General features: G+C 49.5%; 1 protein-coding gene and 1 pseudogene across 6 annotated transcripts in view; one reads left to right on the plus strand and one right to left on the minus strand.

Annotated features, from left to right (window-relative positions):
• The window catches only part of XXYLT1 (xyloside xylosyltransferase 1), a 197002-nt gene that overhangs the window by 39012 nt on the left and 131183 nt on the right, over positions 1-26807 (plus strand). For all 5 annotated transcript variants that reach the window (NM_001194076.3, XM_077990737.1, XM_077990736.1 and 2 more), the window contains 1 exon segment: positions 5915-6062. In NM_001194076.3, the coding sequence (NP_001181005.1) occupies positions 5915-6062 (148 nt within the window).
• LOC106997192 (transcription and mRNA export factor ENY2 pseudogene) lies at positions 1229-1664 on the minus strand (annotated as a pseudogene). The gene has a single exon (XR_001443326.3). The product of XR_001443326.3 is annotated as a transcription and mRNA export factor ENY2 pseudogene (transcript).

Consider the following 26807-nt stretch of genomic DNA (forward strand, 5'->3'; position numbering starts at 1 on the left):
TTGTTTTTTTGGTATTTTGAAAAGATAAACAAAATTGGCAAACTTGTAGCCAGACTAAGAACGAAAAGAGAGAAGGCCCAAATAAATAAAATCAGAGATGAAAACGGAGATACTACAATCGATGCTGCAGAAATTCAAAGGATTGTTAGTGGCTACTGTGAACAACTATATACTGATAAATTGGAAAAACCTAGAAGAAATGGATAAGTTTCTAGACATGTACAACCTACTAAGATAGAATCATGAAGAAATCCAAAACCCAAGTAGACCAATAACAAATAACGAGATCAAAGCCATAATAAAAAGTCTCCCAGCAAAGAAAAGTCAAGGATGCAATGGCTTCACTGCTAAGTTCTACCATTTAAAGAAGATGTAATACCAACCCTACTGAAACTATTCTGAAAAATAGAGGAGGAGGGGATACTTGCAAACTCATTTTATGAGGCCAGAATTACCCTGATACCAAAAACCAGACAGACACATCAGTAAAAGAAAACTACAGGCTAGTATCCCTGATGAACACATGCAAAAATTCTCAACAAAATGCTAACAAACCAAAGTCAGCAGTACATTTAAAAAAAATTATTTATCATGACCAAGTGGAATTTATCCCAGGGATACAAGAATGGTTCAACATACAGAAACCAATCAGTGTGATAGATCATAGCAACTAAATGAAGGGAAAACACCATATGATCATTTCAGTTGATGCTGAAAAAGCATTCGATAAAATTCAACATCCCTTAATGATAAAAATCCTCAAAAAACTGAGTATAGAGGGAACATACCTCAATATAATAAAAGCCATATGCAATAGACCCACAGCGAATATCCTACTGAATGGGGAAAAACTGAAAGCCGTTTCTGTAAGATCTGAAATAACAAGGATGCCCACAGTGTTGAATAGTGACATAGTACTGGAAATCCTAGCTAGAGCAGTCAGACAAGAGAACAACATAAACGGTATCCAAATGGGAAAGGAAGAAGTCAAATTGTCCTTGTTTGCAGATGATACGACCTTATATTTGGAAAAAACTAAAGACTCCACCAAAAAAACTATTAGAACTAATCAATACATTTAGTAAAGTTGCGGGATAGAAATTCAACATACAAAAATCATTAGCATTTCTTTTTTTTTTTTTTTCTCATTCATGAGATATTTATTAAAATAACACATTTAGGGGAAAAAAATCAATACAATGTATACATCATTACTGAAAACTGTATACCATCACACAAAAAAGGATTTTATTTTGGGAAATTGTTTTCTAATTTATGGCAAGTTTTACTTTCAGAAATAAAACCACAACAACACAATCTAACTCAATCTTAAAGGCTGGCATGCTGAGCAAGGAATGTTCTTATTCTTTCTAGGAGCTCCTTCCTTACACTGTCAAGCACCAGGGCTCTGCCTGTTGGAGTGATTTCAGCCACCAAGTCATCAACAGTAACGTGTTCTAGTCCTTTTTCTTTAATTACCTCTTTACAGTGTGCCTTCAACTGATCCTTCCAGCCACATTCAATTAATTTAGCTCTCAGCAACTCTTTGAGGCGTTCTCTTTCTCCAGTTTCTATCAACTTTTGGTTAATCCCTGCTCTCATCTGCGCATCTTTGTTCATCTTGCTAACCACACTCTTCGGCTGCCCGGACTTAGACCCTCAGTCATCATTAGCATTTCTATATGCCAACAGCGAACAATCTGAGAAAGAAATCAAGGAAATAATTCCATTTATAATTGCTACAAGTAAAATAAAATACCTAGGAATTAACCAAACAAGTGAAAGCTCTCTAGGATGAAAACAATAAAACACTGATGGAAGAAACTGAAGAGGACACCAAGAAATGGAAAGATATGCCATATTCATGGATTGGAAGAACCGATATTATTAAACTGTCCATACTACCCAAAGCAATCTACAGATTCAATGCAATCCCAATCAAAATACTAATGACATTCTTCACAGAAATAGGAAAAAAATCCTGAAATTTATATGGAACCACAAAAGACCCAGAATAGCCAAAGCTATCTTGAGCAGAAAGAACAAAACTGGTGGAATTACATTACATGATTTCAAATTGTACTACAGAGTTATAGTAACCAAAACAGCATGGTTCTGGCATAAAAACAGACATGTAGACCAATGCAACAGGATAGAGAACCCAGGAACAAATCCATACATCTACAATGAACTCATATCTGACAACGGTTCCAAGAACATACACTGGGGAAAAGACAATCTCTTTAATAAATGGAGCTGGGAAAACTGGATAACCTTAGGCAGAAGAATGCATCTAGACCTCTCTCTCTTGCTGTATAAAAAAATCAAAGTGGATTAAAGACTTAAATCTAAGACCTCAAATTATGAAACTACCAAAAGAAAACATTGGGAGAACTCTCCAGGACATCGGACTTGGCAAAGATTTCTTGCGTAATACAACACAGGCATAGGCAGTCAAAGTAAAAATGGACAAATGGGATCACATCCAGTTGAGAAGCTTCTGCACAGTGAAGGAAACAACCAGCAAAGTGAAGAGAGAGCCCAGAGAATGGGAGAAAATACTTGCAAACTGTCTATCTGACAAGGGATTAATAATCAGAATATATAAGGGGCTCAGCATCACTGATCATCAGAAAAATGCAAATCAAACCTACAATGAGATATCATCTCACTCTAGATAAAGTGGTTTTTATCCAAAAGACAGGCAATAAAAAAATGCTGGGTGAGGATGTAGAGAAAAGGGAATCTTCATATACTGTTGGTGGGAATGTAAGTTAGTACAGTCACTGTGGAGAATAGATTGGCGATTCCTCAAAACACTGAAAATGGAGCTACCATATGATCCAGGAATCCCACTGCTAGATCTATACCCAAAAGGAAGGAAGGAAGTAAATTGAAGAGATATCTGCACCCCCATGTTTATTGCATCTCTGTTCACAATAGCTGGGATTTGGGAGCAGCCTAAGGTTCCATCAGCTGATGAATGGAAAAAGAAAACAGTACGTATACACAGTGGAGTACTATTCAGCCATAAATAAGAATGAGATCCTGTCATTTGCAACAACAGTGATGGAACCAGAGGCCATTTTGTTAAGTGACATAAGCCAGGCACAGAAAGACAAACTTGGTGTATTCTTATTTGTGGGAGGTAAAAATTAAAACAGTTAAACTCATGGAGATAAGAGATTAGAATGATGGTTATCAGAGGCTGAGAAGAGTAGTGGAGTGAGTTGAGGGAGGAGGAGATGGTTAATGGGTACAAAAAATATTTGAAAAGAATGAGTAAGATCTAGTATTTGCTAGCACAATAGGATGACTACAGTAAAAAATAGTTTATACATTTTCAAATAACTAAAAGAATTGGATTGTTTATAACACAAAGGATAAATGCTTGAGGTGATGGATACCTCACTTACCTTGATGTGATTATTATGCGTTGTATGCTTGTATGAAAATATCTCACATACTCCATAAGTATCTACACATACTCTGTATCCACAAAAATTAAAAATAAAAAAATAGTAACAAAGTTTTTCTAAGTTTAATAGTGTTTTAGAAATTAAAAGAGACCCAGGAATAAAAGGAAAGGTGAACTAAGAGAGATATAGGTTAAAAAGAAATATAAGAGAAATAAGCTATATATAAGAGATACAAGCCAGGTGCCATGGCTCATGTCTGTTATCCCAGCACTTTGGGAGGCTGAGGTGGGTGGATCATCTGAGGTCAGGAGTTCAAGACCAGCCTGGTCAACATGGTGAAACCCCATCTCTACTAAAAGCACAAAAATTAGCCAGTCGTGGTGGTGGGCGCCTGTAATCCCAGCTACTTGGGAGGCTGAGCAGGAGAATCACTTGAACCTGGGAAGCAGAGGTTGCAGTGAGCCGAGATTGCGCCACTGTACTCCAGCCTGTGCAACAAGAGCGAAACTCTGTCTCCAAAAAAAAAAAAAAAAAAGATACATATATAAGACACAAGGGAAATAGGCGGGGCGTGGTGGCTCACGCCTGTAATCCCAGCCCTTTGGGAGACCGAGGCGGGTGCATCGTGAGGTCAGGAGATCGAGACCATCCTGGCTAACACGGTGAAAGGCTGTTTCTACTAAAAATACAAAAAATTAGCCCGGGGTGATGGCACGCATCTATAGTCCCAGCTACTCGGGAGGCTGAGGCAGGAGAATCGCTTGAACCCGGGAGGTGGTTGCAGTGAGCCGAGATTGCACCACTGCACTCCAGCCTCGGTGACAGAGCGAGACTCCATCTCAAAAAAAAAATGGGGGGGCGGGAATATAGGCCAAAAGCAGAAGCAGCAGTAAGGAAGAGCTGGCAGGGTGGTTTATAGGGCCACGGCAATCAGTGGCTCTGGAAGTGCAGGTAGTGCAGGCAACCCCGTGAGACTGGAAGGGCAGGTGGAGGGAAAGCGCAAAGGTGAGTGACGGAGGGGAGCCCACCTATTGGAGAGCTTCATGGGCACCACTCGCAGCTGTCTGTCCTGCTGACAGGGCAAGTGACAGTATAAACAGGGCAGTCAGGGGTTCATGTGACTTTGCCTTTTGCTTCTGGCGCCTGTTCAGGTGGGCTCTTGGGAGTTGATGAGGTGGTGATTGAGCAGCCAGGAAGCAGCGTGGCAGGTTCTTCCTGTCACCTACCAGAGAAGATGGTGGCCGGAGGTGGCGCTTGCAGAACTCTTAGGGCCACTGAGGAAGAAGGTGGAGGAACACGCGGCCTTCTGGCTTGAGTGCCTCCTGTGTGTCGTAGAATGATCTAGATCCTGTGGGGGCACGTGGAGCAACAGGAAAAACTTGCAAGACATGTGGGACGAGTGCATGGTCATCTGGTATCACGTGTGAAGCTGGGGCTACGTATGGGCCATAACTTGTCATCTTCTGGATGGTGTTAGACAAGGAAACCCAACTCAGGATCCCGTTAGTACTCTTGTCTGCTCTAATCGCAGGCTGAGCTGATGTCCTCATCCTTTGTTGGTTGCTGTTAAGGAATGAGGATGCGTTTATGGTGGAAAGAGTGTGGGGCTGAGAATCTGGAGGCCAGGGTCAAGTTCTGACTGTACGTTTATTATCCGTGTGACTTGGTGCAAGTGTAACCTGTCAGTGTCTGCGTCCTTATTTGTCATTTGGAGGCTATAACAGTGATGTCTGCCTCACAGAAGCCCTGGGTTGTCATGGGGATCAGTGCGGGTATGTGAGTGCTTCATAAATTGCAAAGCTCTGCCGTAGCTGATGATACCTCTAGACTTCTAAGTGCTTTGGGGAAAGTGTACCTGGTTATTCCTTATTCTTCTCACAGTGCCTCCAAAGCGTCAGTGATACTCAAGAAATGCTGGTTGAGTGTGAGTTTACTGCAGCACTGAGCAGTTTCCGGGTTCCATTTTCCAGTGGCCAGACCCTCTCCTTGTTCACACTGTTGGATGAGGGAGGTAGAGCTGGAGCATCGGACTGGCCTATGGAACAGATGTAGTGGCCACGAGGAGGTGGCGATGCCTGGAGCAGTGTTAGCCATGCAGTGTGATGAGGATCACACGCTCTCACGTGGTTTCCAGTCGCTGGGCACAGAGCTACCTTCAGGGTGGCCCAGCTTCAAGTTCAAAAGCAGGAGGCAGAGTAGGGGCTGTTTCCATTTCCCGTCCTCCCACTTCTCTTCCACTGCACAGCCCGTACGTGCATGCCTGCGTGCCGCCCCTCACACAGACTCTCCATCTCCTTAGTGAGGCCACACTTCTGACTCCTGGTTATTTCTCGTTTCCGTAACTCTCTGATGCTACCCCAGCCGCATCCCTTGCTGTGGACCCCGGAGAGGCACCATCTGCCTCTGCCTCTGTGGGCCCAGGTGTGTGCTGGGTGTCGAGCTTGCAGTGAGAACTGGTTTGCTGAGCCTTGGTTTTTTTTTTGCGTCTGCTGCAGGTCATCTTCCACGACGTTGCTGTGCTGACGGATAAGCTCTTCCCCGTTGTGGAGGCCATGCAGAAGCACTTCAGTGCTGGCTCGGGAACCTATTACAGTGACTCCATCTTCTTCCTCTCGGTCGCCATGCATCAGATCATGCCCAAAGGTAACCTGGGCTTCCAGGAGCAACAGCCCCTGGGTGGCTGACTTTTGCATCCATTTCCCTGGTTCCAACACTGCCCAGGCCCTGTATCAGAGAGAAGAGCTCCACTGAACATGGGAGAGTGGACGAGGCAGCCAAACCAAGCCCTTTGTACCACCGAGCTTCCTACACCAAGAATCAAGGGCAGGGCCTTGGTTGCATAGCTCCCAGGGTCCGTTTATGAGGACACAGGGGGTCTCTGGGCTCTGGCCTGGACTCTGCCCCTTGTACTCGCCCCCTTCCTTCCCCACTGCTCAACCCCCATACTGTGTGTGCTCATCTGAAAAATAGTAGGTTGGTTTGGATGATCCTCCATCCCAATTTATGATCTTGTTCTTTCTAGTCTGAATCTGTACTTATCTGATTTTAAAATAGCAAATCTAGATGTGAGAGGTGCAAATTACGACCATGTAGGACTTCTGAAGAAACTCTGATGCGTAATTAAAAGGATTTTCTGGGCGTCTGTCTCCAGGACAGAGAGATGCAGCATCCCGTGTGTGATCGGTCCAGCTTCTGTGGAATTTCTGGCAGGTCTGGTCATGCTTGGACTGGAAGCCTTGGAGGGTCTAACTCCTGGAGTGTCTCTGGTTTCTGGGATCTCCCTACAGCGATCCTTGATGGGTTCTGGAGCCCTAGATATTGACCAGTGTGTTAATCTGTCCTCATGCTGTTCATGAAGACATACCTGAGACTGGGTGATTTATAAAGGAAAGGGGTTTAATAGACTCACAGTTCAGCATGGCTGGGGAGGCCTCAGCAAACTTACAGTCATGGAAGGCGAAGCAAACACGTCCTTCACATAGCGGCAGCAAGGAGAAGTGCCAAGCAAAAAGGGGAAAAGCCCCTTATAAAACCGTTGGGTCTCATGAGAACTCACTTACTAGCATGAGAACAGCATGAGGATAACTGCCCTCCCATGACTAAATTACCTCCCACCAGGTCCCCCCCACCACATGTGGGGATTATGGGAACTACATTTCGAGATGAGATTTGGGTGGGGACACAGCCAAACCATATCAACCAGTTTCTGGCCATGGTGAGCCATGTCCTGAGCCTCTTAATGGTGAGAAGGGGTGTTTGGGGCCTTGGGGTAGCAGTTATCTGAACTGTGGCTGGTCGAGTTTTCCAGCAGTTTCCAGACCATGCAGGTCTTGGTAGCCCAGGGGACAATGGGCCATATGGTGGAGGCCTGCTCCTCCAGCCTGGCAGACCAGAAGTGAAAAAGAAGGTGCCTGGTGAACCAGGGACTCAGGAGTTGAGAGTTGAAGCTCCATTCCTGTTGGGAGGTTGTCCTGGCACAGGGAAAAACAAGCCCATGCATCCTGGCTGGGACTTTGCAGGCAAGAGCCAGCACCCTGGAGGCCTCTGAGTGTCCCCTTTGTTGTGAGGCTCAGGGGGCTCCACTGGGCAGGAGTCTGAAGAAGAGAAGAGACGAGCTCACCAGCAGGGCCTAGGGCGAAGAACTAGCATTGGTGATCCTTTGCCGTGACCCAGGTGCAGCCCCATCAGCTCCACCCAACCCTTCTACCCGTCCTGTGGGGTTACAGGTAAGGCTGAGGAGTTGCAAGACCTGCCCAGGGTTATATAGCCTTTTAAGTGGCAGAGCCAGGATTGGAACCTGCTTCTCCACATAGTTACTGCTACCCCATCAGGTGCCCCGTACGTGACCTCTCTGGACAGCCCAGTACAGGAGCTGTGGGTGGCTCAGACTTGAGAAGGACGTGGTTCTGTTCTAGATTCTAGCGGGCAGACCGGTGGAGGTGTTGCTCACAGCTCCGTCATTGGCCACCTACGTGCCTAGGGCTGAGCCACTTTGTCTCTCTTGGCCTCACCAGTTTCCCCACCTGTAAAATGAGGGGCCGCAGCAGTGAACTGTTTCAACTTGCATTCTGAAGAGCCCAGGACTTGTAGGAATCCCCCTCTAGGGGTTTCTGTAGTCCTAGGGAGCCAGGGGGAGGCATACCTGCCCTCCCTTCACCTCCCTCCCTCCTGCCTCTTTCCCTCTGTCAGCTGGTAGGTCCCTGCCCATCACGTAGGTGGGGTTATGCTTTGGAGTACCCAGAGGGAGGTGAAATTCAGCTTCTTGTGGTTTGTCAGGGAAGAGAAAATTCTTCTTCCTCCAGCTATAGGACATCCCGGCAATAAATTGTGCAGGGACCGATGACAAGAGTTAGGGACTCCTAGGCTGTTCTGGGAGAGGGTGATAATTATGCCAAGAAGGTGCTCTGGCCCTCTCTGACTTAGCCCTGTCCAAGAGCCTGGCATAGCTCAGCGGGGTGGTGGTGTCTGCAGAAAAAAGGCTTTGGTCAGAGCTTTGCAGTCAATGCAGTAAATGGACGCATCATCGGTGTCTCTCCAGGTGTCCCTCCATCGGTGTCCCTCCAGGTGTCCCTCCATCGGTGTCCCTCCAGGTGTCCCTCCAGGTGTGGGCCCCGCCCTGCGAGGGGCGTGCATCAGGAGTTGGGGAAGGAGTTATTTTAGATGTGCCTCCAGCCGACCCAAACACCCTGTCTTTTCTGGGGTTCTTTAGGGGAGTGATAATGTCCTTCCAAGCAATTCTTTTTTTTTTTGGCAGAGTTTTGCTCTCCTTGCCCAGGTTGGAGTGCAGTGGAGCGATCAGGGCTCACTGCAACCTCTTCTTGCCGTGTTCAAGCAAGTCTCCTGCCTCGGCCTCCCGAGCAGCTGGGATTACAGGCATGCGCCGCCACGCCTGGCTAATTTTGTATTTTTAGTAGAGACGGGGGTTTCTCCATGTTGATCAGGCTGGTCTCAAACTCCCGACCTCAGGTGATCCGCCCACCTCGGCCTCCCAAAGTGCTGGGATGACAGGCGTGAGCCACCGTGTCCGGCAGCAGTTCAGTTTTATGTGTGCCCCAAAGCCTCTTCCTAAGAAAAGAGTTGTTAGGAGTTACTAAAATTTGATAGTCATAAAATGAAATGAGCGGTCCTTGAGTTTCCTGTGGCGTCTGGGGCGTGCCCTGCCAGGAAGTCTGGCCTGGCACACTTGGCAGCCCTGGGGAGTTCCTACCGAGATCATTTGGAATTCCTGCAATTTTTGGAAGGACACTTTGTTTTCAGACATCATTTGTGCTGTCTTGAGTTTGTCATGATTCTTTACTGCTGCCTTTTTTGCATCCGTTGTTTTTTAATCGCAGAAATGAGTGTTGTTTTGTGCTTTGGTTGATGGTTTTGTTGTGGCGTAATTGCTGCATTCTTGCTACTTTGGCTGTTCCGTTTCTTTCATAGCATTTGTTTTTCTCCAGTAAAGTGAGAATGGAGTATGGGTGGAGCCTGAGCCCTTGGTCTCACCCAGGAGGGCTGGGTCAGGAAAACCTGGGCTCCTCTGAGTTCCTCCTGGAGGTCCTGTCTCGTGTTTGCCCCGGAAATCCAGATTCTTTATCTGTGTCCTCTTGCTTTCCCTTCTGTAGCAGGAGGGTCATCCTTCTGTACCTAAACTACTTTTAAAATATGCTTCCTTTTTTTTTTTTTTTTTTTTAGACAAAGTCTCGCTCTGTCGCCCAGGCTGGAGTGCAGTGGCACGATCTCGGCTCACTGCAACCTCCGCTTCCTGGATTCAGGTGATTCTCCTGCCTCAGCCTCCCAAGTAGATGAGATTACAGGCACTCGCCACCATGCCTGGCTAATTTTTTTTTGTATTTTTAGTAGAGATGGGGTTTCACCATATTGGCCAGGCTGGTTTCGAACTCCTGACCTCAAATGATCTGCCCGCTTTGGCCTCCCAAAGTGCTGGGATTACAGGCGTGAGCCACCGTACCTGTCTATCATTATTAATTCTTTATCTTCTTTATATTCCCAACATGTAGCTTTTTACAAATTTAGGGAAAGTAGGAGTTACACTGTATATTCAAATCATTCTGAGTCGGCCGGGCGCGGTGGCTCAAGCCTGTAATCCCAGCACTTTGGGAGGCCGAGACGGGCGGATCACGAGGTCAGGAGATCGAGAGACGATCCCGGCTAACACGGTGAAACCCCGTCTCTACTAAAAAATACAAAAAAATAGCCGGGCGAGGTGGCGGGCGCCTGTAGTCCCAGCTACTCGGGAGGCTGAGGCAGGAGAATGGCGTAAACCCGGGAGGCGGAGCTTGCAGTGAGCTGAGATCCGGCCACTGCACTCCAGCCTGGGTGACAGAGCAAGACTCCGTCTCAAAAAAAAAAAAAAAAAATCATTCTGAGTCTTTTTTATAGATCAAGATTTGAAATTGAATCTTCATTTCAACCCCCCAGCATGAAAGAAATTGTACAAATGAAGCTGTGTCGTGATTTTTTCAGTTAATGGCTCACGTCCCCATTTTCTGTGTAATTATAGTCTTTGAAAATTTTTCGAATGGTTTTATCGAGTAGATGAACCTCAGTTCACTTTCTCATTTCCCTGTTCTCAGCTAGCTAGATGCTTTCTATTTTTTCTAATATCATAAATTATACGATGGATATCCACGTGCATACAGATTATTTTCTCTAATTAGGATTCTTTCCTATGATAGTTCCCAAGGTAGAATTAGTGAGCCAGAGGTGAGCCTTACAAGGCCAGGGTGTGTCACCCCCCAGCTGCCCAGGGTTGTCGACTCACACAGGTGAGGTTCTCTACAGTTTTCCAGCCTATTAGTGTCTGTACAGTTCTAAGCGGGTTAGTGTCTGACGTCTCACGTGGACCACCTCAGGCAGCCACTTAAAAGCTTCAAGACAGTGGCTGTCCCCACTGGACAGGAATGGAAAGGGAGGAGCTGAGAGGTCAGGCCAGTTCTCCAAGTTCTCCAGTAATCTGTGTCCTCCCTGCCCCTTGGAGTTCTCAGTCCAGAGCTTATGCCCATTCTGATGTCCAGACCTGGACCCCCAGCCTCTTACACATGCCCAGCCCTGTGAAACTTACAGGACTTGGCATCCTTGCCTGTCTTCTGGGCCCCATGTCACAGCCCTGCAGAGGGGACATGGCTGGGATAGGGTTGGGCTGATCAAACCCATGAGTTTTGCCCTGATGGCCCCCTTAGAGCAGCAGTGCCCAGAACCACATCTGAGCAAGGGCCTCAGGAAGAGCGAAGGGGCCCTGCCAGGCGGGACATGCTGGCTCTGATTTTGATCAGAGCTTGTTTTTCTCTTCGCTGCTTGTTGGGGGTTCACATGTGGCCGGTCTCGCTGCTCACGCGTGCCTGCCTTTGTGCCCTCCGCAGACACAGCCACTCTGCTCTTCACCCACATCCACGGGGCTTTTATTTCCATTTGTCTGCGGTGTTGGGTTTGTCGCCACTGGAAGCATCTTACGCAATGGAAAAGAAAACATCTTTTGCCGCACTGGAGCGGGAGGGAGCCAAGGGCAACTCCTCCGGGGCTGCCAGCTTCCCCCCCTGGGTCACACGGCCTGAGGCGCTGTTGGCTGCAGGTGTGTGATCTGTGGTCGTGTGGGTTTACCCCGAGCAGGGCAGGCAGGCCTCCATCGTGTGGGTTTACCCCGAGCGGGGCAGGCAGGCCTCCATCGTGTGGGTTTACCCCGAGCGGGGCAGGCAGGCCTCCATCGTGTGGGTTTACCCCGAGCGGGGCAGGCAGGCCTCCATCGTGTGGGTTTACCCCGAGCGGGGCAGGCAGGCCTCCATCGTGTGGGTTTACCCCGAGCGGGGCAGGCAGGCCTCCATCGTGTGGGTTTACCCCGAGCGGGGCAGGCAGGCCTCCATCGTGTGGGTTTACCCCGAGCGGGGCAGGCAGGCCTCCATCGTGTGGGTTTACCCCGAGCGGGGCAGGCAGGCCTCCATCGTGTGGGTTTACCCTGAGCGGGGCAGGCAGGCCTCCATCGTGTGGGTTTACCCCGAGCGGGGCAGGCAGGCCTCCATCGTGTGGGTTTACCCCGAGCAGGGCAGGCAGGCCTCCAGACAAGCGGCAGGGCTCTAGACGGGCCAGAGGCCCCCAGGAGACTCTCCTGTCGTCGCCCATGCACCCCTGGAAGGCTCTGCTGTCCTGCGGTCAATCCTTTGTCAATATCCCGCCTATACCAAGCACTGCTGTTTGCAAGACATGGTGCTGGCCACCCTCGGTATCTCAGAGATGTTTGCTGGGCTGCTGCTTCATGGGCTCATGTCACTGGGGCAGGTGGCATGGTCCAGCAATGAGGGCAAACAACATGAAGAGCCACCCAATGCTGAGGGCTTCAGAAGAGGACAGGTCACAGGCATTTGCAGGAAGAAGGAAGGCTTCCTGGAGGAGGTGGCTGTGAAGTGTTCTCCAACTTGCCTTGGTTTTGACGACCTTGACAGTTTTGAGAAATACCAGTCAGCTGTTTTGTAGAGGGTTCCCGAATTAGGATTTATCTGATGTTTTTCTCATCATTAGACCGAGGGTATGGGTTTGTGGGAGGTGATGGGGGGAACGCTGCAGAGGAGAAGAGCTGTTTCCTTCACACCACATCAGTGACACACCACATCCTATCAAGGGTACATGGTTTATCACTGTTGCTGTTGACCTTGATCACTGGGCGGAAGTCGTGTTTCTCAGGTTTCTTCGCTGTACATTATTCTTTTCCCCCTCGCCATACTGTATTCTTTGGAAGGAAGTCTCTCTATGTGGCCCATGCTTAAAGAATGTGGATAGTCACTTTTCAAAGGTCCCATGTCCCTTGCTTGGGCCCCATCACACACATCCTGCTGGTAGTGTCTGCCTCCTGACAAGTGCCACTGGCCATGGGCTGTGGGAGCCCAGAGGTTTTGAAGGACCACTTCACCATTCCATGCGATAGGCTCCATTCATTGTACTGCATGGGGCTGTGCGTGGCTGCGTCTGATGTCTCTTGATGTCCAGTGTAGGGAGCACTGAGGCAGGCAGGTCTGAGCAGGCCGAAAGGGGGATTGGTATATCAGAGAGAGTAGGAGTCCAGGCTCAGGATCGGACAGAGCTGGGTGCAAATTGCAACACTATGACTCCCAAGGTCAAGGCTTTGTGATCTTGGGAGGTTACTTAAAAGAGACCCTATGGTGTCGTGGTTAAGAGCATGGGCCCGGCTGGGCGCAGTGGTGCACGCCTGTAATCCCAGCACTTTGGGAGGCCGAGGTGGGTGGATCATCTGAGGTCAGGAGTTCGATACCAGCCTGACCAACATGGTTAAACCCCGTCTCTACTAAAAATACAAAAAAATGAGCCAGGTGTGGTGGTGGGCACCTGTAGTCCCAGCTACTCAGGAGGCTGAGGTGGGAAAATCACTTGAACCCAGGAGGCAGAGGTTGTAGTGAGCCGAGATCACACCACTGCACTGCAGCTTAGGAGATAGAGCAAGACCCCGTCTCAAAAATAAAAAAATAAAAAAAATTTAAAAAGCGTGGGCCCTGGAACCAGTGTGCCTGGATTCATGGCAGCCCCATCACTGAGTAGCTGTGAGACTGTGGCCAAGTTACTGAACTTCTCGAGGTCTTGCTTTTCCCATTGGTAAAATGGGGATAACAACTCTTCATGTGGTTGTCATGGGGTTGTTATGAGAATGGAATGAGTTCGTCTGTGTCGCCGGCTTGGAACAGTGCGTGGAACTTAGGTTCCCCAAGTGTTAGCTTGGCTCCTCTCTGGACTGCAGTCTCCTCCTCTTTCAAGTGGGGATAGCACAGTTCTGACTTGAGAAAATTAAGATGGTACTTAGCACCGTGCCTGGCACATTGTAAGTACGCAGTCATTGTTGTTAGCTGTTTCAGAGGTGATGTGAGTTCTGCCTCCAAACAGCACCAAAGGGTGTTGGGCTAGAGTTATTCAAAGACTCTTAGACCACCCACTTTTGCCTTTTGGGAAGAGCTTCTGATGGGGGATAAGCAGATTCTCTGCAAGACACGTCACCTCTTGCTCCTTACGTGATAATTGCCAACTCTGACCTGCCTTCCTTTCAGGGTCACGTGAGCTAGAAATAAAGTAATGCTGCTGGCTCACGCCTGTTATCCCAGCACTTTGGGAGGCTGGGGTGGGTGGATCACTTGAGGTCAGGAATTGAAGACCAGCCTGGACAACGTGGTAAAACCCCATCTCTACCAAATTAAAAAAAAATTAGTCAGGCGTGGTGGCATGTGCCTATAATCCCAGCTACGCAGGAGGCTGAGGAAGGAGAATCACTTGAACATGGGAGGTGGAGGTTGCGTTGAGCCTAGATCGCACCACTGTACTCCAGCCGGGGCAACAGAGTAATAGAGTGAGACTCTGTCTAAAAAAAAAAAAAAAAAAAAAAAAAAAGTAATGCCGCTAAAACTGCTTCATATCTCCCCCCACCCTCCCCTTCACCCCCAGCTCCCAGCATCAGAGTTTCTGAAATCTCCATGACATCCAGCATGTGATTATCACCACCATCAGCCCCAGCCTGCTCATGTTTCCTACGGAGAGATGTATGGGAGTGGATAAAAAGACCAGACAAATGCAAGCTGTTATAAAATCCCTCAAAAGATAGGATTTGGGCCTGAGCCTCCTCTGCCCGCATCTGTTGAAGCCTAGTATGACGCTTGCCATTGTAGAAAAGAACAGCAAAGCCAGCTGGCAACAAATTGGGGTGACCCCGTCCAGCTCTCCTGGCATCCTGGGTGTTACCCCCCGAGAGTCCTTATTTCAGTGTCTGTCATGGGGGCCTTATTGTCTTGAGGCTGCGGGCAGATGGCTGGACTCTTTCAAGGACGTTCTTGGGTCCACTTTGGGTCACTGTTGCTGGGTGGCAGAGGCTGATGTAAGATTCGGGTAATTGACACTGGATGTTTCTTAGCCTAGGTTCACAGGCCTGCATGAGAAAAAATTGAGGCAGGGCCAGAATGCCTGCAGGCTTGGGGCAAAATCCACACGGGAAATTCTAGACTGGCAGCTCCTTCCTCCCTCACTCCCTTCCTCCTTCCTTCTTTCCTTCCTGCCTGCTTGCTGTGAAATATTGAAGTCAGCGTGTGTGTGGCCTTTTGCAGAAAGCATTTAAAATACCATCTTTTCTTTTTTCCTTAAGTAAAATTTGACAAATGTAGTAAAAGCCACATTGAGTTTTCATTTCTTCTGTACTTTTTGTACTTCTATTCACTGCCATGGGAGGTCTTAGTATTCTCTACTGTTCTTTTAGATCAGTTTCATAAAACAGAGGAGGGTTTTAAGGCTAGTTTATAGAACTTCATAACTTTGTTCAGTTTAAACTGAATCAGGAAACTGTTCAGTAATCAATGTTTAACCGTCATGAGGCAGACATGTTTCTAAGGGGAGGGTTCCTGCAGGGGGATGTGCGTGCCTTCTGGAACCTGGGGTACGGTAGGTAAGGATTGGAGATTCCAGGGCAGCCTCTTCTCTGCCCCCACCCCATCAGCCTCAGTACCAGGAGAAGGCAGACACAAGGGCCCCCTACAATTGTGGGAGCCGTATTTAGATGGTTTTCCAGCCCCTGAGATCCTGGCTGTGAAAGGGGCGGAGGGCGCATGCTGGTTCCCATAGTTAGCCCTGTGGCCCCTGCTTGCTTCAGAAAGGAGCGGTCTGAGGATTGACTGGGTGGGGGCTGGTTTAGTGTGGACGTGGGTGGGGTCGGCAGGCCTGGGAGTGAGTTCTCACTCTGCCTTTAGTATCCTGGTTGGCTGATGTAGGGGAGCGGGAGAGCCTCCTCCCTCCCTGATTCTGCCCCATAGGAGTGTGGAGTAGAATGTGACTCCAGGACCCTCTTTATTAGTGAGCATGGTCCCATGCACGTAGGGGGCTTTCCTTCTTTCTGGAGTTTTCTTCTTAGCCCTGAGGCAGGAGAAGTGAACTGGAACAGGGCTGGCCTCTGCTCTCTTCTCTACCCCTCATGCAATCCGGGCTGGAGGAGACTAAGGTCTTGCTCAGACTTTGAGCCTAAGCCACGTTCTCTAACCTGGTTTACCAGAGAGTTCTGTGTTCCACCCCAGTGACGCAGGGGACAAAGTGGCTTCTGAATCTCCCACCTGCGATGGCTCCTAATGTTTTGGTTTCAGAAACCAAAATAACATCTGGTATTGCCTAAACCCCTCGTGACTCCTAACACAGATCTCGAGTGAAAAACCTGCCTTCTCTGAGAAGCATTCTTTGTAAAATGGGAATAATGACCTGTAGGACTCACTAGGGTTGTGAGGAGGACTGACTGAGATACTGTGTGAAAAGTCCCAGGGCCTGATACGGAGAGATGCTTGGTAAGTGTTAGATAGTATTAGTTACTTTTCCTCTTGGAGGGTCAAGTACATGTCAGCAAACCAAAAGCTCTGATAAGTACTGCAGTAAAAAACATTCAGCTTTGCGTAACCAACATTGCTTAAACATGATTGACCACAGAATGCCTTTCTGACGAATACCTATTCACATTCTGAGAACGAGTTGTTCCACAGTACTCACTTTAAGAAATGCTGCCCTCGCCTGGGCATGGTGGCTCACACCTGTAATCCCAGCACTTTGGAAGGCCGAGGCAGGTAGATCACCTGAGGTTGGGAGTTCAAGACCAGCCTGACCAACGTGGAGAAACCCTGTCTCTACCAAAAATACAAAATTAGCTGGGCGTGGTGGTGCACGCCTGTAATCCCAGCTACTCGGGAGACTGAAGCAGGAGAATCGCTGGAACCTGGGAGGCAGAGGTTGCGGTGAGCCTAGATCGTGCCATTGCACTCCAGCCTGGGCAACAAGAGCGAAGCTCCGTCTCAAAAAAAAAAAAAAAAAAAAGAAATGCTGCCCTCAGATAAAGGTAATAAATAAATAACACTTGTGTAGCTCTCTGTTGGGATGCAGGTGTGGGCAGGAAAGCCTCAACTTCCAAGCACAGCTACCTCCTATCAGTCAGCCTTTCCTGCCCCCTGCCAACAGAGCATGTCATTGGGGGTGCCATTTTAATTATTCACTTCCTCGGCTGTACTTCCAGATTTGCAATAGCTTTGGGTTTGCCTTGGACCCAGAGGCATTGGGAGGATCTTCCCTGGATCATCCGGGATCACGAATTGTGGCGGGGGCCCCGGGGACAGAGCTGTTGAAGAGGAGGTGCGTGTCTGGTGGCACACCGTGGGTGGAGCGCCCTCGCGGCACTGACCAACAAGTGGTTTTTTCAGAGGATCTCAACCCAAAGGGTGACCGAGGGTTCTCGACACCAACCCCCAAGGGAACTGGGCCTAAACACCTTGGAACAGCAGTCCTCAGCCTTTGTGACACCAGTGACTGGTTTCATGGAAGACAGTTTTTCAGTGGACCGAGGGGTGGCGGGGATTGGTTTTGGGATGAAACGGTTCCACTGCAGATCATCAGGCATTAGTCAGAGTCTCATAAGGAGGGTGCAGCCTAGATCCCTCGCATGCGCAGTTCACAGTGGGGTTTGTGTTTCTTTGAGAATCTGAGGCCGCTGCTGCTGATCTGACGGGAGGTGGAGCTCACGCAGTGATGCTCACTGGCCCGCCTCCCGCCTCCTGCTATGTGGCCGGGTTCCTAACAGGCCACTGACCTGTACCTGCTCGCATGGGGCTTGGGGACCCTGCCTCAGAAGACTGCCTGTCTTCTGAAGGGCTGTCCTGGGAAACTGGAACTCAGCCTGTTCTGTGTGTCCCCAGAAGGCCACACCAGGTGCAGCTGACCAGAATATAACTGTCGCCACGTGTCTGTGAGCCTGTGGGCAAGGCCCTTTTCTTCCCAGTGGCAGATCCTCCCATCCGATCCCGTCAGATCCGACCCCATCGGATCCAGCAGCCCTGGCTTCAGCCTGCACTGTGCTGTCACGCCCCCTGCCATGGCCACCCCCACTTCCTGCTCCCTCCACCTGGGCCACTCTCCCAGGGGCATTCCCGTGGCTGCCCCATCTCCTCCTCCAGATGTTTGTGCAATGAGGCTGGCCATCCTGTGTGAAACCGTGCTCATCTTCTCTGATGATGGCCCTGGCCCTTCCCTGCTTTCTTTCTCTTCATAGTTCTTATCATCTGCTCATGTGGAATGGATTTTGCTTTTTGCTTGTTTGTTTTGATCATCTGTCTGCCCCATGTAAGCTCCATGGGGGCAGGAAGTTCTCTGTGTTTCATTCACTGCTGTGTTCCCAGTTTCTAGAACGATACACGGACCCACAGTAGGCAGTCGATAAATATTCATCAAGTGAATTAAATGAATACCGTTTTGTATCTTGAACTACTTTATTTTAGGGGTCACCTCAATCTGCTAGAACTGGCTCATTGCCTTAGCCCTTTTTCTTTTATTTTTTTTCCCAAGACGGAGTCTCGCTCTGTCACCCAGCCAGGAGTGCAGTGGCGCGATCTCAGCTCACTGCAACCTCCACCTCCCCGTTCAAGAGATTCTCCTGCCTCAACCTCCCGAGTAGGTGGATTACAGGTGCCCGCCACCACGCCGGCTAATTTTTGTATTTTTAGTAGAGACGGGGTTTCACCATGTTGGCCAGGCTGGTCTCGAGCTCCTCACCTCAGGTGAGCTACCTGCTTCAGCCTCCCAGAGTGCTGGGATTACAGGCGTGAGCTACGATGCCCGGCCCGCCTTTGCCCCTTTTCTTAACCCTACTGGAGAACCATGTGGGGCTGGAATCCCACAGCTTCTGGTGAATCCAGTGGCCTCTGAACACTCCTTAGGGTCAGTCACAACCAGGAGCTTGAATTTTTGGGATAGCCATTTCTGGATGGTTCCCCAAGCCTGGGGAACTCTGATTCCTGGTGTGGCGGGTGCTGCCTTTGACTGCCAGCGTTCAGCTGTGAGAAGGAGCGGGGGTGCTCGTGTGGAAGAAAGCAAAGGAAAAAACGGACATTCAGGAACTTGCCTGAGTGAAAACATCTGAACAAATACTGAACAAAGGTTATAAACATGTGTCCGGTGATTTCAGTGAAAACCATTTTCTGGCAGCTCGTATGGAGCGAATTTGAGGCGTTTGAGTTCTGTTATTCTGAAGAGGGACAGCTGAGCAAATTTGTCATGAAATGCTAAAAATAGTAACGTGGTAGAGACCGTTTTCCACTCATTTAATGCCAGAAGCTCTTTCTAAGCTAAGGAAAATAGTTGCCAAATTGGTTGAACAGTCATACTTCCCATTTTGGTCCCCTTCATTAGATTCTGTCTTTTAATTTGTCAAGGTCTTCTTTTACATTCTTGGCTGTGGGTCAAAGGCATCAGCTGGCTCTTACTTCTTGCCAGGAGGTCAGCCAGCTTTTATTCTGGGCCTCGCCTCGCCTCACCCATGAGGAGTCCGTCCTCCTGCCCGCTGTGTGCAGGGAGCTCACCTTCCGGTTGGTGGAGGGACCCCAGGTGAGTGGGTGTCACGCAGGGAGCAGGAGGCCAGAGGTCAGCAGAGCAGTGTCCTGTCCTGTCCCGACTTCAGCGGGCCGTGGGGGGTTGTTTGCGTGCAGAATGCACCAGACGCGGTCAGTTCTGTCCGGGCACAGAGAGGAAGCTTTGAGGAGGAGGATGAGAGGTTAGCACGGGCCTTAAAGGCTTGGGGTGAAGGCTGAGGGAGGGGCCGGGCAGCCATTCTGGGCCAGGGTGCACGGGGCGGCCGGGGCCTCAGCCTGGGCAGTGGCTGCTGCTGTCCAGATGGTGTCAAATCCCTGGCTGTCCCTCTAGTGTGCTTGCCAAGCTGCCTCTGGGGCTGACGTTGCTGTGCATCTTCTCTTTGTCCCGAACTTTGTGCACTGTCCCTGGCTGGAGAAGACTAGTTCAGTACTCAAGCCCTGTGTGTAGTTGCCGATGGCCAGGTCCTGCTGGTCAACTGCCCTGGACTGAGTCTCGGGCCTGGGTTTCTGTGTTCTCTCCCCCTTACTCCGGCTTCTAGATGTCCTTTGGAGTATTCCGGGCGAGAGCTGGGCCTCCAGAGAGGGCGGGCTGCAGGGTGTGGGCCTGGGCTCCCCTTGCCTGGCGGGTTTTCCCCGTCAGCGGTCCTGCTGCTCCCCCGTCCATCCTGCTCTCCAGCCAGAGTGGCTGCTGTTTTCTCTGGGTCAGACCCGCGCTCCGCGCTCGGCTTTCCCACTGCCTGGGCGTGCTCAGCTCTCCGTTTTGGCTTGAAGGCCTCGCCCGAGCCCTGTCCCCGGCTGTGCCTGTCGGAAGGACGCGAGTGTGCGGCGTCGGTGGGGCTGCCTCACACCGACCTCTGGGGTTGTAAAGGTCCCGGAGGGTCCTAAGTCGGGTCTGATGTGGCTGAGATGGCAAGAGTCGGAACGTTTCTGTAGAATCTGACAGCCCTCGATGGGGCCGAGGTGGTGAGGAGGGTGCCCACCCTGGGTGGACAGGAGCGCGCAGCAGCAGCGTGATCCACCAGGGGAGCGGGATCCAGCGGGTGTGGCCCTCCCATGATGAAAGAGTTTGAGAGCGGCTTGTCTCCGGGGACCTGGCGTAGGTCTCCTTTGCCTTAACCCTTGGCTTTTTCACTTCCTCTGTCTGTCATCTATACGGGCTTCTTGCCCTAGGTGAGGACTGCCTTCCTAAGAGGGTGAGCCGGTTCCTGTCCTTACCCCACTGGCATCTTACACTCTGGGACATAGCTTCTCCCCGAGAGGCGAGTGAGCCACGTATGGGAAGGCGGGCGGTGGCTTCCCTTCTGTCTTGGGTTGAGGGGGTCAGGTACAGTATTTTATTTCATTTTTTTTTAAAGCATCATCGATCACATAATAAGGTTTGTCTGTTATAGTCCTTAATCACAGACCTGTGAGATTTGGAGAATTCACAGTGCCTAGGGTAGGAGCGAGCTTCTGATGGTGAGCTGATTTGGGAGCTAACCTCAGGGAGACTCCTCTTGCAAGTCTCCTGCCGGGTGTCGTGGCCCTCGCCCAGTGACCTCCCCGGGACTCTGGCCACTCTCTCTTTTTCTGCCCTTCCTTTCCCTCACCTTGCCCCCCCGTGAGAAAGTGGGACTCACGCAGCTCAGCTCCGTGACAGAGGGTTTATTAGGGGCAGCTCTGGGGACCGATCTTTTGATTTCTTCTCTTTCTCTCAAATGGAATCATTGTTTCTGTCTACACTTCTTTATTTTCTCCTCTCTACAGCTGCCCTTCAACAATGTGCTTTTCTGTCCTGCAGAACTGAAGCTTGCACAGCCTTTGTTGTGACTTTCCCGGCACGAGCGTCGTCTCTTGGTGTTTTTCCGTAGACCAGCCTGCAGGTCATACGTTGTTGGTTTTTTTGTTGTGGTTGGTCCAGTCAGCCAGGTCCAGAGCAGGTGGGACCGTGTGGTGCCACACGTAGCCACCTGGGCCTCTTCAGCAGGTGTGTGGGCGGCGGGCAGGTGGGCTGACTGCCGCTCTCAGATACAGAGCTGCCACCAGGACGATGCTGTGCTAGGCACAGGACGGGAGGGGAACAGATGTGAGTCGGATGTGGGGTTTGCCCTCACAGCTTCACTTTCTAGTTGGGGACTAGGACATTTGCATAAATGTACAAACACCTGTCATACAAAAAAGAAAGAAATAGGTGTCATCCAAATACCATCTCTGTTGGGGGATGTGGTGGGCAGCCTCTAACATGGCTCCTGGTGATCCCTGCCTCCTAGGAGTCATGCCCTGGTGGGGTCCCTGTCCCTTGATGTAGGCTGGACTTACTGACATGCTTCTAGTGAATAGAATCTGACAAAAGTGATGGCCTGTCACTCTGGGACTGTGTTATAAAAGCCTGCCACTTCTGTCTTGGGCACTTTCTTTCTCTCTGAGCCTTGCCTGGAGGAATTTAGCTGCCATGATGTGAGCTGCCCTGTGGAGAGGTCTGCATGGTGAGGAACTGATGTCTCTGGCCAACAGCCAGGGAGGATCTGAGGCCCACCAGTAGCCACAGGAGTGAGCGGGGAATTGAGTCTTTACATAGTTGGGCCCTAGCCAACCTTGATTGCAGCCTGTGGGGCAGAGGCTAAGCTTGCCTGAGTTGTCTCAGAAACTGTAAGATAAATAACATATTTGTTGTTTGCAGCTGCTAAGTTTTGGGTTAACTGGTTATGCAGCAGTAGGTAACTGATACAAGGGGATCTCAGCACAGAGAGAGCCATGGAGTGCCAAGGAGGCAGCACCTTTGGCTCAGGAATTTGGGGAAGGCTTTGAGAAGGATGTGGTATTTGAGCAAGGCTACCTTTTTTCCACAGAGCGTACACCTCTTGTACAAGGTAGAACATCTTGTGCATACCAGAAGGCCCGTCTGTCGGTCCCGTTTTCCAAGGTGGATAGAATGAAGGCACTGTTTTCTTGTTGCCTGAGAACCTCCAAACCCTCTGTCGAAGAAGGGCAGGGCTGGCTGTTTCCTGGAGCCCTCCTGCCCAGCCAGACGTGTGGCATCTCTGATGTAGCTGAGTCTCCCAGGCCTGGTGGCCTCCATCTGCAGTGCCACCAACTGTGTGTGGGGTTGCTTTGCACACCGTACGCTGATTAGTGAGCAACCACACGGGACCTGCAGGCGTGGCCCCCCAGGCGCTCCTTAGACCTGCGAGCCGTCCCACAGTCTGCAGGGGAAGCTCCTCACCTGCCCTCGTGGCTCTTCCAGGCTGGCTCAGCCTGTGGTGGAAGGGTCTGGAGACCCAGGTTAAAGTCTTGTTTCTCTCTCTTACTGATGGCGAGGCACTGAACATCCTCTGTGGGCCTTTTTTTCCCCCTCCACCTTTTATTATGGAAATTTCAAATATCCACAGAAGGAGAGAGGAGAGCGTAATGAATGCCTTTGTACTCATCACCGGCTTCAGTAGTTACCAACTCATGGCCTGCCCCTTTTCATCTCCACTCCCATCCACTACCTCTCCCCCAGAAGCAAATACCAGATATTATTATTTCATTTTAAAATACTTTGATAAATCTCTCTAACAGAAAAGCCCCCTTTTTTTTTTTTTTTGAGATGGAGTCTCGCTCTGTCACCCAGGATGGAGGGCAATGGCACAATCTTCTTTCACTGCAACCTCCGCCTTCCGGGCTCAAGTGACTCTCCTGCCTCAGCCTCCCGAGTAGCTGGGATCACAGGCACGTGCCACCATGCCCAGCTAATTTTTGTATTTTTAGTAGAGATGGGGTTTCACCATGTTGCTTAGGCTGGTCTTGAACTCCTGACCTCAAGTGATCCACACACCTCGGCCTCCCGAAGTGCTGGGATCACAGGCGTGAGCCACCGTGCCTGGTTGAAAAGTACTATTTGTGTATACATACACTATTTTTATTACATTTAGCAAAATTAACAATAAATAATACCTTATTGCCATCTAGTATCCATGCAGGATTCACATTCTTGAATTGGCTACATGTTTCATTTGGTTGACTCTTGAGTCTTTCCCTTTCACTCTCTTTTACAATTAAACTTTAGGCCAGGTGCGGTGGCTCACACCTGTAATCCCAGCACTTTGGGAGGTCGAGGTGGGTGGATCACGAGGTCAGGAGATCGAGACCATCCTGGCTAACACAGTGAAACCCCGTCTCTACTAAAAGTACAAAAAAATTAGCCAGGCGTGGTGGCGGGCGCCTGTAGTCCCATTTACTTGGGAGGCTGAGGCAAGAGAATGTTGTGAACCTGGGAGGCGAAGCTTGCAGTGAGCTGAGGTGGCGCCACTGCACTCCAGCCTGGGCGACAGAGTGAGATTCCATCTCAAAAAATAAAATAAAATAAAAATTAATCTTTAAATTTTAAGATAATTGTAGATTACCATGAGGTTGTAAGAAGCAATACAGAAATCCTTTACCCACTTTCCCCCAGTGGTAACATCTTGCAAAAACTATAACAAATACAACAACCAGGATATTGGTTTTGTTGTTGTTGTTTGTTAGTTTTGAGACAGAACCTTGCTCTGTTGCCCAGGCTGGAGTTCAGTGGCACGATCTTGGCTCACTGCAACCTTCACCTCCCGGGTTCAAGCGATTCTCCTGCCTCAGCCTCCCAAGTAGCTGGGATTACAGTTGCCTGCCACCACATTTGGCTAATTTTTGTATTTTTAGTAGAGACAGGGTTTTACCATGTTGCCCAGGCTGGTTTCAAACTCCTGACCTCAGGTGATCTACCCGCCTCGGCCTCCCAAAGTGCTGGGATTCCAGGCATGAGCCACCGCGCCCGGCCAGGATTTTGACTTGGATACCATCAAGTTGAGAAGATTTATCCCCACAAAGATCCTTCATGCTGCCTTTTCTAGCCACACCCTTAGCAACCACTGTTTTCCTCCTTCATTTCTGTATTTCAAGAATGTCAAGAATGTGATTTCAAGAATGTGTATCAGTGGAATTCTAAAGTACGTAACCTTTTGGGATAGGCCTTTTTTCTCAACGTAATGCTCAAGAGATCCATTCAAGTTGTTGCACGTGTCAGGAATTCACTTTTTAATTGCTGAGTCATGTTTCATCGTGTGAATACACCACAGTTTGCTTAACCATCCATTTAAGGACAGCTGAGTTGTCCCCAGTTTGGGGCTAGTGTGACTAAAGCTGCATTTTGTTGTATGGACATAAATTTTTTTTCTCTGGTATAAATGCCTGAAAGTACAGTAGCTGGGTCTTTTGGTAGTTATTTCATTTTAGGAACAACTGGCAGACTTTCCCGGAGTTTGTTGATTGCCACAGTTTGACAGGCTTTTCCGGAGTTTGGCAAAATCCCGACAGGCAACGTGTGAGTGTTTCTCAAGAGTCCCTTCGAAACTCCCCCGGCCTCTGTTTACTGACTTTGCAGCGGGAGGAAAATGTGTGCTCTGATGATCTTGCATGATTGGGATTATCCTGCACGTGAAACTGCTTTATAAACCGTCCCTAATGGGGTCTGTTAGGGCTTCCCTTTTGTGGGTGCATCTGAAAACAGTGTCACACCATCTTAGCGGAGGGCTGTAGACATTTGTTAACCGACTGCCCTGGCGTTTCCTAGCCTGGCTGGATGCTGTGGGGCTGCTGGGTCCTGAGGGTTGCCACAGGTCAAGCGTGTTCATAAAGTTCGTCTTGGCTTTTCCAGCACATTGTGGGTTGTGGGGAGTGAGATACTTGTTGCCTGAACAACCCATGAAGACCACAGTCCCTGCACAGACCAGGCTTTGGCTCGACCACTGAGGCTGCCAGGACTGGTCTTCTGGCCACCTTGTCATTCATCTCTGACCTGGCTGGCTGGCTGGCTGGCCAGCAGTTCAGACTGGAACATGGAGATACCACTGAGTGTGTGTGTGTGTGTGTGTGTGTGTGTGTGTGTGTGTGTGTGTGTGTGTGTGTGTGTGTGTGTGTATGTGTGTGTATGAGAGAGAGAGAGAGAAAGAGAAAGAGAGAGAGGACCTTTTAACCGCAGACCCATGCCAGCTTTACTTAAGGTGATGATAGTTTTCTCTTTTTTTTTGAGACAGAGTCTTGCTCTGTCGCCAGCCTGGAGTGCAGTGGCGCGATCTCAGCTCACTGCAACCTCCACCTCCTGGGTTCAAGCGAGTCTTCTGCCTCAGCCTCCCAAGTAGCTGGGACTACAGGCATCCGCCACCACATCCAGCTAATTTTTGTATGTTTAATAGAGATGGGGTTTCATCATCCTGGCCAGGCTCATCTCGAACTCCTGACCTCGTGATCCACCCGCCTCGGCCTCCCAAAATGCTGGGATTACAGGCGTAAGCCACTGTGCCTGGCCAATGATCGTTTTCTCTAACACTGCCTGTGGCACATTCTAAGCTCTATCAGAAACAAAAACCTGAGGCTTTTTAAAAGCAGTTCCCTCGCCTCCTCCTTGATGCTGTGTCTGACGTGACCGTCATTTCCTCAGTTGGTCGTCAGCTTTTCTTGTCCCTTGCTGAGGTGTCAGCTGATGCCCCCACCTTCGTCTCAGCCTCTGTTCCGGGGGCTGACTTGACTAATGTGTCCCCAAGTTGCCTGATGACCTCAGACACGAAGCACAGCAGTGCCTGGCCTCATAGCCCTGAAGGCATGGAGGACGACGGTCCCAGCACACTGCTCAGAGGGGCTGTGAGGAGTAAATAATAGACCGATGGCAAAAACACGGTGCAGAGGAATCCTGCTGGAGAAACACTGACACAGTGGAGAGGATGTGTCCGTCAGGCCATTTGCTCCTTACTTTAAAGGCCTGAGTGGTAGCTAGAGCTCTGTTCTTTGTGTTTTACAGAAGGAGATTTTAATGTTCGGTTCAGTTCTTTTGTGGGTTTTCTCCGGTGCCTGCATATTCCCTCAGTGTATCGATGTCAGTCCCAAGCCTGGTGTTGGCATTGTGTTTGCTGCTCTCTTGAATGATATGTGGCTCCCAGGGATTTTCAGTGAGGTGAAGGGGTGGGTACAAGTCAATTTGATAGGTGAAATATGTATCATTATAGAATATTAAGTTTTCTTTCTTTTGAGTGAAATTGGATCTCCTTTCATATGGTAAGAATCACTGAATTTCTTTTCTATGAACTATTTATGCCCTTAGCCCATTTTTCTTTTCTTTTCTTTTTTTTTTTTTTGAGACGGAGTCTCGCTCTGTCGCCTAGGCTAGAGTGCAGTGGCCGGATCTCAGCTCGCTGCAAGCTCCGCCTCCCGGGTTTACGCCATTCTCCTGCCTCAGCCTCCCGAGTAGCTGGGACTACAGGCGCCCGCCACCTCGCCTGACTAGTTTTTTGTATTTTTTAGTAGAGATGGGGTTTCACCATGTTAGGATGGTCTCGATCTCCTGACCTCGTGATCCACCCATCTCGGCCTCCCAAAGTGCTGGGATTACAGGCTTGAGCCCCCGCGCCTGGCCCCCATTTTTCTATTGAGTTGTTGATGTTTGGTAATTTCAAGGAGCTTTGCATTTGTTAAAGAAATAAGCATTTTTGTTCCTGAAATACATTGAAAACTTTTTTTTTTTTTTGCAGTCTTT

Source organism: Macaca mulatta, chromosome 2, assembly GCF_049350105.2.
Source record: "Macaca mulatta isolate MMU2019108-1 chromosome 2, T2T-MMU8v2.0, whole genome shotgun sequence".
Classification (NCBI taxonomy): Eukaryota; Metazoa; Chordata; class Mammalia; order Primates; family Cercopithecidae; genus Macaca; species Macaca mulatta.